Raw genomic sequence first — 13,596 nt, forward strand, 5'->3', positions numbered from 1 at the left:
ACTGATCCACATCATCGTGCTCACTCTTTCTGAAGCACTTTGAGGTCTTAAATTGCTGTTTTCTTTTCTTCCTTCGCTTTCCCTGTCTGTCCATCCATACCCTTCCCGTGAGGAGGGGAAGAGCTTGCTCTTTGTTGTTACAGGGCCCAGGACTGAGGCTTGTGGGAGTGATGGTAGCACAACAGTGACAAAAAACCCCAGAGAGAAAACAAGGAAGTTTGGAAGTCAGACCAAAAAACCTGGGAAAACTGGTACTATTTCTTGCTGTGGCATTTGTGACCTGCTGAGGGACAGATGCCCCATGGCAAATGCAAGAGAGGATCGTCCTGTGCCCCAGAGGTGATGGGGGTACAAAGTGTGTGTTCCCTAATGAGGATGTGGGTGCCCACGCTGCCTCCCAGGGCAGGTGGTGCCTCTTCTCAGGCTGGAGGGATTTTCAGGTACCTCCAGGGAATGAGGAATGCGAGGGAAGGGAGTGAAAGTTTACTAAGTTGAGAGGGGGATGAGAAACGTCATCTTTCTGTCCAGAGCAGAGTCCAGGCCTTTCCCTCTGCAACTCTGTGGTGCTGGGCTGAAAGCAGAGGGACACAGTGAGCCCCCAGTGCGGTTCTGGGCTGGGCTTAGAGACCTGAGCCTGCTGAGAAGGCTGGGCTGGGACCTTCTTATCCTCAGCCTTAACCCCACTGCAGGAACCTGCCCCAAGAGAGCTGCTCAGCATCCCCACAGCCTGGTTTTTGGAATGCTGTCCCATCCATATGTGACAGGGGTGCTCCTCTCCACCCCTCAGCTCGCCTGTCTCCACACATCCACACTCCTTTGGGTGCAGCAGCATCTGGCAGTGGGGCAGCCTGGGATGAGTCAGGGCTCCATGAGGGATGCCAAGAGTCAGTAGAGGCAGCAAACCCTCCAAGAGGCCAGTTCAGAGCTCCTCCATCAACTGTAGGAGGGAGGAAAATCACTTAGTCCAATCTAAGTATCTAAGGAGGATCCCTGAAGTTACACAACCAGGTCTTTCCAGAAAGGACAGACATTTCCCACATTTCCTGCCCAGAGTGCCTGGGACACCTCACAGGTCTCCAGTACAGAGAGGAGGAGCTGGAAAGAGCAGGAGTAGGGGGTGTCCCACACACCACGGAGCAATCCTCGGACTGGCTGGAGTGCCTGGCCAAATTCCTGAGTCCTGTGCTCCCAGGACAGGAGCTGCCAGCCCCTCCACTGGGCAGCCAGCTCAGCTGGACTCACCCTCCTCGGGTGTTGGTTGAGATCCTCCAGCGTTTACTGAGCCAGCTTGGAGCACTGGCAAGATCTGAGGCTGTTAAAATACAGGTGCGTGTGTTTTAGAGCAGCTCCCGTCCTCTCACCGTGCAGCCAACTGGAATTCTCGGGTTGGGGTCCATTGACAATCCCCACCAAAACTTGGGAGCAACAGGAACTTCAGCACCTCTTCTCCAAACCAGCCAGGAGAGGGAGACAGTGACCGCCGTGTCCTGCACGCTCACACTGGAACTGTCCCTCTTTGCACACCTTGACCCTTGCAGGGCCCCTCCAGGCTGACAGGCACGTTTTGCATTATCACTTCCCAGCAGCGGAATTTTCCACTAAGTAGCTATTTTGGAAGACCCTATTCTTTGCTTTTATCTATCACTCCTCCTCTTTCTCTGCTCGGAATACATGCCTGCAAAAAGCATCTTTTGTTCCCTAAACAGTTCATCTTTTCCTGCTGTTTGCTCCCTGCTTGCAGCAGGAGAGGCACGGAGGGGGCAGCCTTGGAACCCCTAATTTTTTGGGCAGCTCTGCACCCCCTGCTCTCATGGGGAGGGCAGCTGCAGCGAGTGCATCAGGACAAGAAAAACAGCAACAAAAACCCAAAGTGATCAGGAGAAAGGTGAGCTCAACCAGTTCAGCAGAACTGGTACTGCAGGGATTTCTGCAATGGAAAGTTGCTTTTCAAGGTCCATATCCAGCTTTGCTCTGGAAAGCCCCATCAGTGAATACCATCAGGTCAAAAAGAGTCACCTGAGTCTCCTCCTCCTTGATTTCACCAGTGTTTCTGCTGATGTGCTCTAGCAGGAGTGGAGGCAACATCAGGTCTCCCACATCAAGTTTATTGGAATTTTATGTCAGTATTTTCATTCTGTTGCCACGCTGGGCTTCTAAAAAAAGGGAAATTGTTTGGGTAGGGAAGAGTTTCCATGTTTGCACATCAGCTACTTCAGGCACTGAGATGACAACAGTCATTTTCCTCCTTGATGCCCATGATCTGCAGCTTGTCCATGCACAGCTGCGACCACCACCCTCTGCATAACCCTCCATCCCTAAAAAAGGGAAACAGCAGCATTTCTGGGACCCTCTTTTTTTTGTCAGGTCTCTGCTTTGGAGCAGCTGATGTGGATTCAGCTTGCATGGCCATGACTTGGGGGAGGGTTGTGCCTCTCTTCACCCCAGGTTATACCCTACAAGCTCGGGACCATCCTGCTCCCAGCACAGGTTGTTAATGCATTAAGTCACCGAACTGTCTGAAAAGGTGTGGAAGAACATCTTGATGTCCCTGCCTTAACTCCTTTTATCTTACCAGCAACAGAAAAACCTCCCCCAAAACTGCTGGTTTTGGCTCTGTTGTAAACACTGAGAGCAAGAGAAAGAAATGAAATCTGCTCCAGGGAAACAGAGCAGTTCTGCCTCCCTCTACCTGCACAAACCCTGGGAAAAGGTTCCCAGGAATGGGCCACCTCTTCAGCAGGGACTTGTGGCTGCTGCTGCTCTCTCCGTGCTTTGCTGTCCCCATCTGAGTAAGTTTTAATCCTTGCAAAGCATTTGAAAGGCATATGAATGTGCACTGGTGGGAAATGAGGCTTTGTGGAATGATCCTTATCACACTGAATACCATTTTACACATTGGAGTATCTATAGGTCTAATTCCCTTGTATGTTCCTGGAGTAGACAAATATGAGGGATAAACTTTACTTACTGACTCAGTTGCAAAATGAACGTTAAGATGATTTAAGTGTAGCACTCAAGTGTTTTATATGATATGAAATCAGATAAGCAATCAGAGCCTCAGCTGCCACAGTGCTGAGCACAGCAGAAGCACCTGTTAGAGCAGCACTGGAGCAGAGCAGGGAGCTGTGATTCCTTCTAAAAGCTGGAAGCCATCCAAGGCTTTTGCCTAATGAACCTGTTCCTATAACCACAGCCTGAAGCACCTCCTTGCTGCAGAGCCCCTCAGGTACCACCCCACACCCCTGGCAGCAGTTTTGCCATGGAAGGGTTGCTGATGCCTCACCTGGGCTGGGTGAAGCTGATTCCACAGTGTGGAACCAGTTTATCCCTTTTGGAAGCCCAAAGCAGGACAGTGTGTGGTTCCGAGGGCAGGAGAGTTTCCCTACTGATTTCAGCAGCTGGCTGACTTACCTGGGCTAGAGCTGAGCAGGAGGAAGGGGCAGAGTGAAGTGGATGCTGCTGGGAAGTGAGGGAAGGGAATGGCATTCCAGCTGCCAGACCCTGATTCTGCTGCTGCTGGGAGGGACAGGATCCGACCTGGCAGCAGCGCTCCTGCTCTAACTCATCTCTTTTTCTCCACCTGGTGGACTTGCTAAGTGTGCTTTATTTCAGTGTGTTACAGGAGCTCCACAGCTCTCCCTGCAGAAACAGCTCCACTGGGCTGTGGCTGGTGCTGCTCCCTTTGCCCAGACTGGCAGTGCTGGGATGATCCCACACCAAGGGCCATGTCCCCAGTGAGGGACAAGGTCCTGCTAAGGTGGGACAGATCAGCTCAGTGGTGGTTGGAACATTCAGGGTCTCCTGCAACAGGGCAGTGGTGGCTATTCCAACGTGCCAGGGCTGGTGCTGTACCAGTGGAGTGATGGGTGTCACCTCTATCCTCTGGAGAGGGACAGCAGATTAATTTCAGAATTTTGCTTTGCACAGGGTGTTTCAAAGGTTCACTTAGGGGAGGATGTGCAAGGAACTGCAGAGCTCTGTTTGTGGGAGACTTTGGTTCTGAGGTCACCAGGCCAGTTCTGCAAATGCCTTCAGGAAACCTGAGTTGTGACCAAGCTGCCCATGATATGCCAGGCTGGCCAGTGGTGTTGGTTGATGTTTGCAGCCCGTGGGGTTCCTCGGCAGGGAATTCCCGCACTGGGAATGAGACAGGAGCAGCGTGGGGCAGGAACAGGGCAGGCAGGTCTACCGGGACATTTCGGTTTATCCTTAGCTCTGACAGAGCGCTGTCGCGACAGAATGCGGCGAGGGGGCGAGCGAGGACGCGGAGGGTGCTCTGACAGGGCTGGGCACCACCAGGTGCCCCGCAGGGGTCGCACAGCCCGCGGGATTGTGCGGGAGTTCTCAAGGAGCGCTTGAGGACTGGCAGCAGCCCTGGCCGGCTCCCCTGGCTGGCAGCAGCTCCCCTTTGTCCCCTGCACGGCGCTTCTCCGCTGCGGTCCCCGCGACCCCCGAGCGCCCCCGGCCCCGCAGCGCGGCCCGCAGCCGGCAGAGGGAGCGGCAGCGCCGCAGAGGGGGAGCCGCCTCCCCTTCCCCGCTCCGCTCCCTCCCCAAACCTCCTCCACCTCCTCCCCAGTTCTCTTCCGTCCCCTCAAATCTTCTCTCCTTTCCCCCAGTTTTCCCCCCTTCCCCCAAATCTTTTACCCTCTCCCCAAATCTTTCTCTCCCTTCCCCAAGCCTTTCTGACTCTCTTCAAATCTCTCCCCCTCTCCCCAGTTCTTTCCGTTTCCCATATCTTTTTTCTCCATATCTTTTCTTCCCATATCTTTTCTCCTTAATCTTTTCTCCACATATTTTTTCTTCCCTGCTTCCCTCCGCTCCCCTTTCCCCAAACCTTTTCTCCCTAAATCTTTTCTCCCCAAACCCTTTTTTTCCCCTCTTTCCCTCCACTCCCCCTTCCCCAAATCTTTTCTCCCTAAACCTCTTCTCCCAACCTGTCCTCCCCAAACCCTTTTTTCCCTCCACTCCCCCTTCCCCAAACCTTTTCTTCACAAACCTCTTCTCCCAACGTCTTCTCCGCAAATCTTTTCACCCGTCCTTCCCTCCGCTCCCCCTTCCCCTAATCTTTTCTCCCCAAATCTTTTCACCCCTCCTTCCCTCCGCTCCCCCTTCCCCTAATCTTTTCTCCCCAAATCTTTTCACCCCTCCTTCCCTCCGCTCCCCCTTCCCCAAAGCTTTTCTCCCCAAACCTCTTCTCCCCAAATCTTTTCTCCCCTCCTTCCCTCCGCTCCCCTTTCCCCAAACCACCCTCCCGACAAAAATCCCTATCCCTCCCCCAAATCCCTGCTTCCCTTCTCCCCTCCCCAAATCCCTTCTCCCCTCCCTCTCCCCCCTTTCCCGTCCCCCCCCACACCTCCCACCCGCAGTCTCCCCGGCCGGCTGGGCGCTCCCTCCCCGCGCCCCTCCCCGTCCCGTCCCACCCCCGACCCGCCTCCTGCAGCCGCTCGCTCCGGTCGGGGCGCGCCCGGCGGCGGCGGCGGGCGCAGGGGAGGCAGCCCCGCTCCGCACCGGCACCGGCAGCGCTCGCAGCGGCACCGGCAGCACCATCGGCAGCGCCGGGCAGGGCGGCGGCGGGGCGGCGGAGGACGATGGGCCGGCGGCGAGCGGCGGCGGCGGCCGGGCGGCTGGCGCAGCCCGAACCCAGCGGCATGGAGCCCGGCGCCGGTGCAGAATGAAGGGTGCCTGCCGCCCCCCCCCGCAGACATGTCTGTGCCTTTACTCAAGATTGGAGTCGTCCTCAGCACCATGGCCATGATCACCAACTGGATGTCGCAGACGCTGCCCTCCCTCGTGGGGCTCAACACCACCAAACTCACGGCGGCCACGGGCGGCACCTTGGACCGCAGCACGGGAGTAAGTGCCGGGGGGCGGCGGGGGACGGGGAGGGCTGCCCGGAGCATCCCTGCCTCCCGGAGCATCCCGGCCTCCCGGAGCATCCCTGCCTCCCGGAGCATCCCGGCCTCCCGGAGCATCCCTGCCTGCCGGAGCATCCCAGGTGCCCGGAGGATCCCGACCTCCCGGAGCATCCCAACCTTCCGGAGCATCCCTGCTTCCCGGGGCACCTATCCCTGCCTCCCGCGGCGGCAGCGCCCCGCTCCCCGCCACCGCCCAGTCCCCTCCTCGCCTGGGTGTCCCCCGCGCTGCCACATCCCTCCTTGTCCCGATGCCCCCCCAGGGGACCCCCGCGGCCGTCCGGCTCCCCCCCCTGCAGGAGCCCCCGCGCTGCAGAGAGCGGCGCCCCGGGGAGGGGCAGGATCGCCGCCCCTCGGGGTGATGGGGGGCAGCGCTGCAAGTGCCCCCCGGGGGTCGTGCAGGAGCGGGGATGGGGCGGTGCGGGGACAGGAGGTGCGGGCAGGAGATGGGGATGGCCGTGCGGAGAGTACCTCTCCCTCTCCCTCTTCCTCTCCTCTCCTGTGGTTTAGCCATCCGTCGTTCTGGGCTGTGGGCGATCCAGGTGCCCGCCCGTCCCTGCAGCCAAAGGGATGCAAAGTTTCCCTCGCTGCTGCTGCAGAAGCAGCGGGACAACGGGTGCGAGTCCCGGAAGGCTCCTGCGCTTCCCTCCTTTCCCGATCAGTCCTCAGTGGGATGGAGATGCGGTGGAGAAGTTGCCGTGTGTCGCGGTGGTGCCGTACGTCCCCTGTCCCTGCTCTGCTGGAGAGCTGGTGCTGTGCCTGAGCTTCCCGCTTTGGGAATGGCTGGAAAACAATCCTGTCTGTCTCTCTGTCTTCCGTGAGCAAGGAAAATTGGGCATCTTTTGCCTCCAGGCTGCATGCTTGTGCCTTGTGAGAGAGCTCCAGTATTACAGCTCTGCTGTTCCAAGAGTATTTCATGTAGTGGTTCTGCAGCTGGTGAATGAAGCTGGGAATTTTTTTTCCGTGTTATCAGGGTTTATGAAATCTGTTTACTCTTATTTTTTCCCCGGTTGCTTTAGCAAGAGAATCAAATTGTGTGGCTGCCTGAGCGTCTGTCTTAGGGCATGTCTGTCAACGTGGGCATTTGCAAGGTTATTTTCTACAGTGAAACAGTAGAAAGAACATTTCCCCTCTGGTTGGGAACATGATGACACCTTCCAAGTGATCGGAGGCTGGGTCGTGGTTAAATAATGTATTTTGCAAAGTGCTGTGAGAACAAAGGAAAATTAAGATCAGAGAGGTTTGGAGAGCACAGAGGGCTCGAGGGGGCTGAGGAATGTGCTGTGTTTGGGGCTGGGCTCCCTTTCCGTGGTGTGTCCTGGAAGCTCAGACCCTGCTGGTACTCTCCGGACTGCATCCCATCCCTGCTGGCACTCCTCACAGGGCACTGCTCCGGGCTTTCCCTGCCTGGAACCCAGTGAACATTGGAGGGAAATGGTTGTCTGGTGAAGCTCCCCATCCCCCGGGGAGTCTGGCAGAGGAAGGAGAAACGTAACTCCCGGTGTCCGTTTACTCAGGAGAGCTGATTTTCCAGCTGACAGATCCGGGAGAGCTCTGCAGAGGCAGCTCACTGCTCAGCCCTCATCAGGACACTGTGCCCTCACTGGTGGCTCAGGCTCATCCTTCTCAGGGTGTCAAGGAGAAGCCAAGTGCTCTGTCACGACAGCGGGGCAGCGGGTCCCCACCGCGATGTGCTCGGACAGCACCCGGAGCCCTCGCTGCTGCCTGGCTTTCCTTGTGTCCATGCCTTCCCACATGCATTGCCTTCCTCTTTGAGCTCTTGCTCTCCTTTTCAGACCCTTGTTTTATTTGTCCCCAATCCATATTTTTGCATTACAAGTGAATTTTGCCAGCTGGGCCCTCGGAGGAGCCTCCCTCCACTTCCAGCACAGCTCCACTCTCTGCCACGTCCATCCTGCTTCCTCCACTCATTCCCCTTCACCTCCCACACCCCTGCCAGCCCTCCCCCCATTTAATTAACTCATCTTTCCCTGTGTTAATTAGGTGTTGCCTACCAACCCAGAGGAAAGCTGGCAGGTCTACAGCTCTGCCCAGGATAGCGAGGGACGTTGTATATGCACAGTGGTGGCACCTCAACAGACGATGTGCTCGCGTGATGCCAGGACAAAGCAGCTGAGACAACTATTAGAAAAGGTAATGGCTGAGTCCTTCTGGGAAAAGTGGTTTGGTTTGGTGTGACACTGGGGGTAAAAACCTGAGGAGGGTGGACTGAGCCTTGGTTTCCAGGGAAGATGGACCCCTTGGCCCAGATCTCCCGTGCCAGAGTTGTTCCCGTGTGTGTGGTGGGGAATAATGAGCTGCAGTCAGGAGGAGAAATCTCTACATGTTTCTGAGGCACAGAGGAAACCCTGGGCTAAGGTCAGGGTAAAACTGCTGAGATCAAAGCAGCCAATATTGAACCATATCGCTAAAAAAAAAAAAAAAACCAAAAACCAACAACAAAAATTGACCCTTTTTTTCATTATGTTGACACAAGCAGTTTCAAAGGATGAGCCTCAACAAGATGAGAGGAAATAGAGTTAAAACCCCAAAGCCCATGCATTCCTAACCAAGCTGATATTAAAGAGGTCAAGTAAAACTGTACAAGCTGTCAACATCAAGTAGCACAGAGATGACAGCTAGTGGTTTTCTTTCTAATGTTGACATCCACTTGATTAGTTTTTAATAGTCTGCTGTCCAAAAAGATCAAAGAATCTCATTAGGGAAACATTCCCAATAACCAGAAATTTTCCAGATAATAGATTTCACCGAAGAATTGCTGTTCCATGTGAAATGGTGCTCTTCTCTTTAAAATATAAGCTGACTCCTGTGCTGGATAAATAATTAAACCCCATGCCCCAATGCTATATTGGTATGTGTTGTGCATGACAAAAGAATTTTTGTCCTGCTGCTTTGGGGAAGCCACTGTATTAATTCCCTGTAACAACATTAAACCTACACTTAACTGATGTTCCCATGTGATAAGGACAATAAAGCGAGCCAGGAAACATTTAGCCCTAAAACAATTCTTTGGTATGTCAGAGGCTTCTAAAAATAATCCTACTCAAGCTTTTATTTCTCTGAGCAATAACGCAATGGGTCCATTTGCCTGAGAGGCAGCAGGCGTTATATTTATGAGCAGCTGCCATGGATGTCCGAGAGCCTTCGTGTTCCCAGAACTGCTCAGAGGCATTAAATGAGCAGGATTTGACCCAATGCCCTCTGCTAATGGACAGGAGTTGGGTGTAGGAGACCTGGGATAACATCAGGAGGGTGTAAGTAAGCGCATGGTGATTTTTTTTTATGCAGCTCTCTGGCTGCCAATGGATAGAGTGAGGGAGGAGCTGTATTTCCAGGCATGTGTTCTGGGGATGTTACCTGCCTGCTAATCTGTCTGCATCTCACTCCCACGCTAACCTAAATGAAAAACCCCAAAATAAAGAATAGGCTCTTAGTGCCAGACATCTGATCTTGAGGGAGGCTGAAATGACAATCCCTGTAGGAGAAACCAAACTGCAGTGAAGAGCTCCCAGCTTCCCAGGAAGGATTTTGAACCTGAAAACTCCTTCCCTCGTCATCTGATGTTTTAACTCTGGCTTTGTGATGGGAAAACTCTCAGCTCCTGACTTCTCTCTGCCAGCAGATGAAGCAGCATAATGTGTCAAAGAGGTAACTGTTTGGATTTTCAAAGGAGCAGACCTGGAGGTCACCTATGGGGATGATGAGGCGTTGCCAGAATTAAGCTGCATTTGTAGGTGGGTGGGTGGGTGTGTGTACACAAAGCAATTACAGCAGCTGCAGTGGAAATCTCCACACAGAGGCTTCAGCAGCTGAATTTTGTGGTTCAAAGCTGCCAGGACTGCATCCATCTACACTCAGCTCATGGGGCTGAGCATCTGTGTAGGAAGTGCAGTTCCTGTGGCTGGGGAGTGAGTGCTGGGCACCGAGTCAGGTTAAAGAGCAGCGTTCAGGGAGGTGAGGGGAGCCAGGGCCGCTCGCCACCGCACAAACTGTTCAGCCCAGGTTTAGGCACTTGAGGTGTCTGAGCTCATCCTTGGCTGGAGCACACGGAGTCCTTCCAGCCTGATATGTGTCAGGTGCTGAGTCCAGATCTTGGGCTGCCTCCAAACCAAGACATCACCTCAATCCTGCTCATAAACAGATTATGTTTTTTATCTTCAAATGGATTTTTATTTATTTATTTTGGCCCTGTTTTCTGGGAGGGCTTCCTCCTCTGATGGTCAAACCATTTTTGGTTTCCTGCCAATTCTTCATCTTGCCAGCGCTGATTTCCAGATTAAACAGGTCTTTTTGTTCCTTTGATAGTCACTCTGAGGTGTATCTACGAAGGAAAATGCCATCTCTTCTCAACCTTCACTTTGCCTCCTACAGACCTTATAAGATGAACTTTTCATGTTCTGAACCATCAGCTGCATCCATTTCTCTGCTAATTTTTCCCATAGACCATGAAAATCTCCCTTAAGGTGCCTCATGCTGTTGTTCCACCAGTTTGTCCAGCTGCCCAGGGCTAAAAATTCATCTCAATTCAAACCCCAAAGATGGGCTTAGAACAGGCCTTTTGGAGCTGGTATGAAAGGCTGATCCACAGGGAAGCTTGAGCAGGGTTTAAACCATGGCTTTGACCTTACAGATCTCACTGAGGTCATCAGGCCAATATTGACTTTTTGATACTTTGCTTTACTTCTGAAACAACTCATCAAACGAGATGAGAAGAACAGCACTGGAAGCTTCATTTGTATTAATTTTCTATTTCAAATGCTAAAAATAATTCCTTCCCCAAGACAATCACAGGTACCTGTCTCACATTAGCTTGATGAAAATGAGGTTTCAGGTTGAGAGTGGGGGCAAAAAGCATTGTAGCCCATGACTGAGGACAGCAGTTAATGGAGGAAGCTGAGGGAATTTGAGAGACAGGATCCTTGGGCCTGAGTTCATTAGAGCATTTCTGTACATGCTTAAGTGTAAGCTATGAACAGTCTCATTGAAACCTAATCATGTGCCAGAGTACTTTGCTGGATCAAGGGCGTGATATGCTAATGATGGAAAACAAGCAGATCTTCAGCTGCTGGAGCACAAGCTGCTCTCAGGGACCAGGGGCGATGCTGCAAGTCTGGCCACAATCTTGCCTGGTTGAAAACAATACAGGCAACAAATACCGAGCCTGGGCTTGTAAAATCCACCCCCAAAATAGCACAGCAGCTATTTTAGGCATCTCCATTTAGAGACATGTGAGGAGGTTATTTTCCTCTGCAGTCAGGGAGAGGCAGAAACACTCCAGAGGTGTTTTCAGAGCAGCAGCCCCAGTGAGATGCTCTGACAGCAGAGTCTGTCTCTCCCCACCAACCAAGAAGCAGCGTAAGGAGCCCCCCATAGCCTTACTCAGCCCCTGTGAACTCTGATACTTGTCCATCATTACAGAAATGCTCTTTTCTGATTACTTGCAGCTTGGCCTTTAGTTGGGGTTAGGCATTAGTGCAATTAGATCAATTTTGCATGATCTCTACAAGCCATTCCTATCCCAACCCCTTGGAACAATTCTGCTGGGCAGATACAGCTCATCTCAAAGGAGAATAGACTGGATTACTAGAATAAAAATATCTGCAGAGCAGCCACGCTTGTCCCTTCTCCTGCCTCAGGGTAGAGAGAGGTCTTCAAACTCCTCCACATCCAGCCCAGGTGAATTAGCACCCAGCTGTGACTGCTGGAAGCTCCCTGGGGGTGGCACAGCTAAACGGGAGTTGAACAGTCTCAGGCTGAGCTCAGGTTTGCTCTTTTCTTCTTCAAACCAAGAGGGTCTTGTTCTGCTCTTCCCTGCTCCTCAGGCCTCTCTGAGCAGGTCCTTGGGGGTAGTCAGGGTGGGTGCTGGTTCATCTCCAGGTGATGTGCTGGGGCTCAGAGACTGAAAATAGCTTCACCTTTGCCGAGGAAGACTATTAGACCCCCGGAGGAGTCGTACAGAATGTTTCCTCGCTGCTGGCCTTTGAAATACAGGTCACCCATACATTTTTAATGGATCCCTGTAATAGTTTTCTTGTCATCGTGCATGAGCAATGGGCATTTTGATGGGCTCCCAAGCTGCAGACACCACAGCTGGCATTTGACCCGGGCTGGTTTCAGCGAGGAGTCTCCCAGCCCTGGCAGCGCGCGGGTGTCCTGCCGTGCCCTCGCCCTGTCACTTGAGGTAAGTCACCAACAGCCCAGTGCGATTGGCCCCAGGAAATATTGCACTTGCACCATTCCTTCCCCATCCCGGCCCTGTCCGCGCTCGGCTCTGGCGAGGACGGCGACGGGAGCGGATGTGGCAGTGGAAGTGTCTGGGAGCGGATCCGCGGCGACGGCGCTGGCTCACATTTGGGTTTTGCTGAGACGCCCACAGCCGAGGAGACTTGAGCCAGGACGGCCCTGACGCAGCAGCACGCTCGGGTGCCTGATTCATTTTAGCCCCGGACGTCATCCCCGCGGTGCCACGGTGGCGCTGCTGTGGGTGACGTGGCGGCGGCAGGAGCACCGGCCGTGGGCTGAGCCCCGTAATGTACCAGCCGGGGTACAAACACATCCGTCCCTGATGCAAGGGCCTTAAATATTGCTCATTGCCTCATGCTAAATAGGTGCTTTGGTGCCTGCCCACGTCAGAGCTTCGTTCCCCCTCTCCCAAGCCTGAGAAAGGAGAGGAGGGAATATCTTAATAAATCAGATGGCAGCCAGCCTTCAAAATCAGGTCAGCCTAGCTGGCGTTTCCTTCCCCTCCTAACACCTTCAGCTCTTTTTCTCACGATGAGCCCAGCCAACCTTCTTTGCCTCGTTCCTCGGGCGAGGCCAGATGGGCTCTGCACGGGGGGCTGCGGCACCGCTCGGCTCCCAGAGCTGCCGGCGCGGCACAACCGCCCCGGCGGGCAGGAACCGGTGGGGAGTGGGAGCTCCCACCGTACTTCCCAGCTCCAGGGTGCCCTCACCCGCAGCTGGGTTTGTTGTGGCAGATGCTGTGTAAACAGTTGGGCTGTTTTGGATAATGAAGTTTTACGAGCTGGGAGTAAAGTTTGCATTTAGGCAAATCAGCGTCGCTCACGCGCGCGAGGAAATGGAAATGTGCACCTGAGCAGAGGCTTTTCTCATACCCAGGTGGGCCTCTGCTCAACTAAGAGCTCTCCTTGTGCAACAGCAGGTGCCACTCCAGCTTCTCAAAGAGGCAGCCACGAGTGACATGTTTTATCCTCGACTACAACCCTTTTTTGCATGTGAGATTGTTAAATTATTCTGTGCAGCAGGAAAAACATTTAGGAAACACATTTACTCTGGTTTAGAGCACGGGGTCATGATCTGTGAGATGCTGTTGATTAACTAGTAAATAATGCATGGGCTGATTGCCCTTTATCTCTGCTGACTGTGTGGAAAAGGTCTGTGTTGGGATGCAAAAGAGGGGCTGCCTTGGTGCTGGAAGTACCTTCTTAATGAGTCCCTTCTCGTTTGACAGGTGCAAAACATGTCCCAGTCGATAGAGGTGTTGGACAGGCGGACCCAGAGAGACCTACAGTACGTGGAGAAGATGGAAAACCAGATGAGGGGACTGGAAACAAAATTTAAGCAAGTGGAAGAAAGCCACAAGCAGCACCTGGCAAGGCAGTTTAAGGTATGTCTGCTTTTCAAACTCCTAATGGAGCTGTGG

General features: G+C 53.5%; 1 protein-coding gene across 2 annotated transcripts in view; it reads left to right on the forward strand.

Annotated features, from left to right (window-relative positions):
* The window catches only part of OLFM1 (olfactomedin 1), a 28,138-nt gene that overhangs the window by 1,003 nt on the left and 13,539 nt on the right, over nt 1-13,596 (forward strand). The window contains exons 1-3 of one of the 2 annotated variants that reach the window (XM_017810274.1): nt 5,427-5,853; nt 7,917-8,066; nt 13,405-13,560. In XM_017810274.1, coding sequence (XP_017665763.1) covers nt 5,704-5,853; nt 7,917-8,066; nt 13,405-13,560 — 456 coding nt within the window. In that variant the 5' untranslated portion in view covers nt 5,427-5,703. Of the gene's footprint in view, nt 1-5,426; nt 5,854-7,916; nt 8,067-13,404; nt 13,561-13,596 lie in introns of those variants that run through there. The other variant, XM_017810275.1, reaches the window with a different exon arrangement.

Source organism: Lepidothrix coronata, unplaced genomic scaffold, assembly GCF_001604755.1.
Source record: "Lepidothrix coronata isolate B3197 unplaced genomic scaffold, Lepidothrix_coronata-1.0 Scaffold28, whole genome shotgun sequence".
NCBI lineage: Eukaryota > Metazoa > Chordata > Aves > Passeriformes > Pipridae > Lepidothrix > Lepidothrix coronata.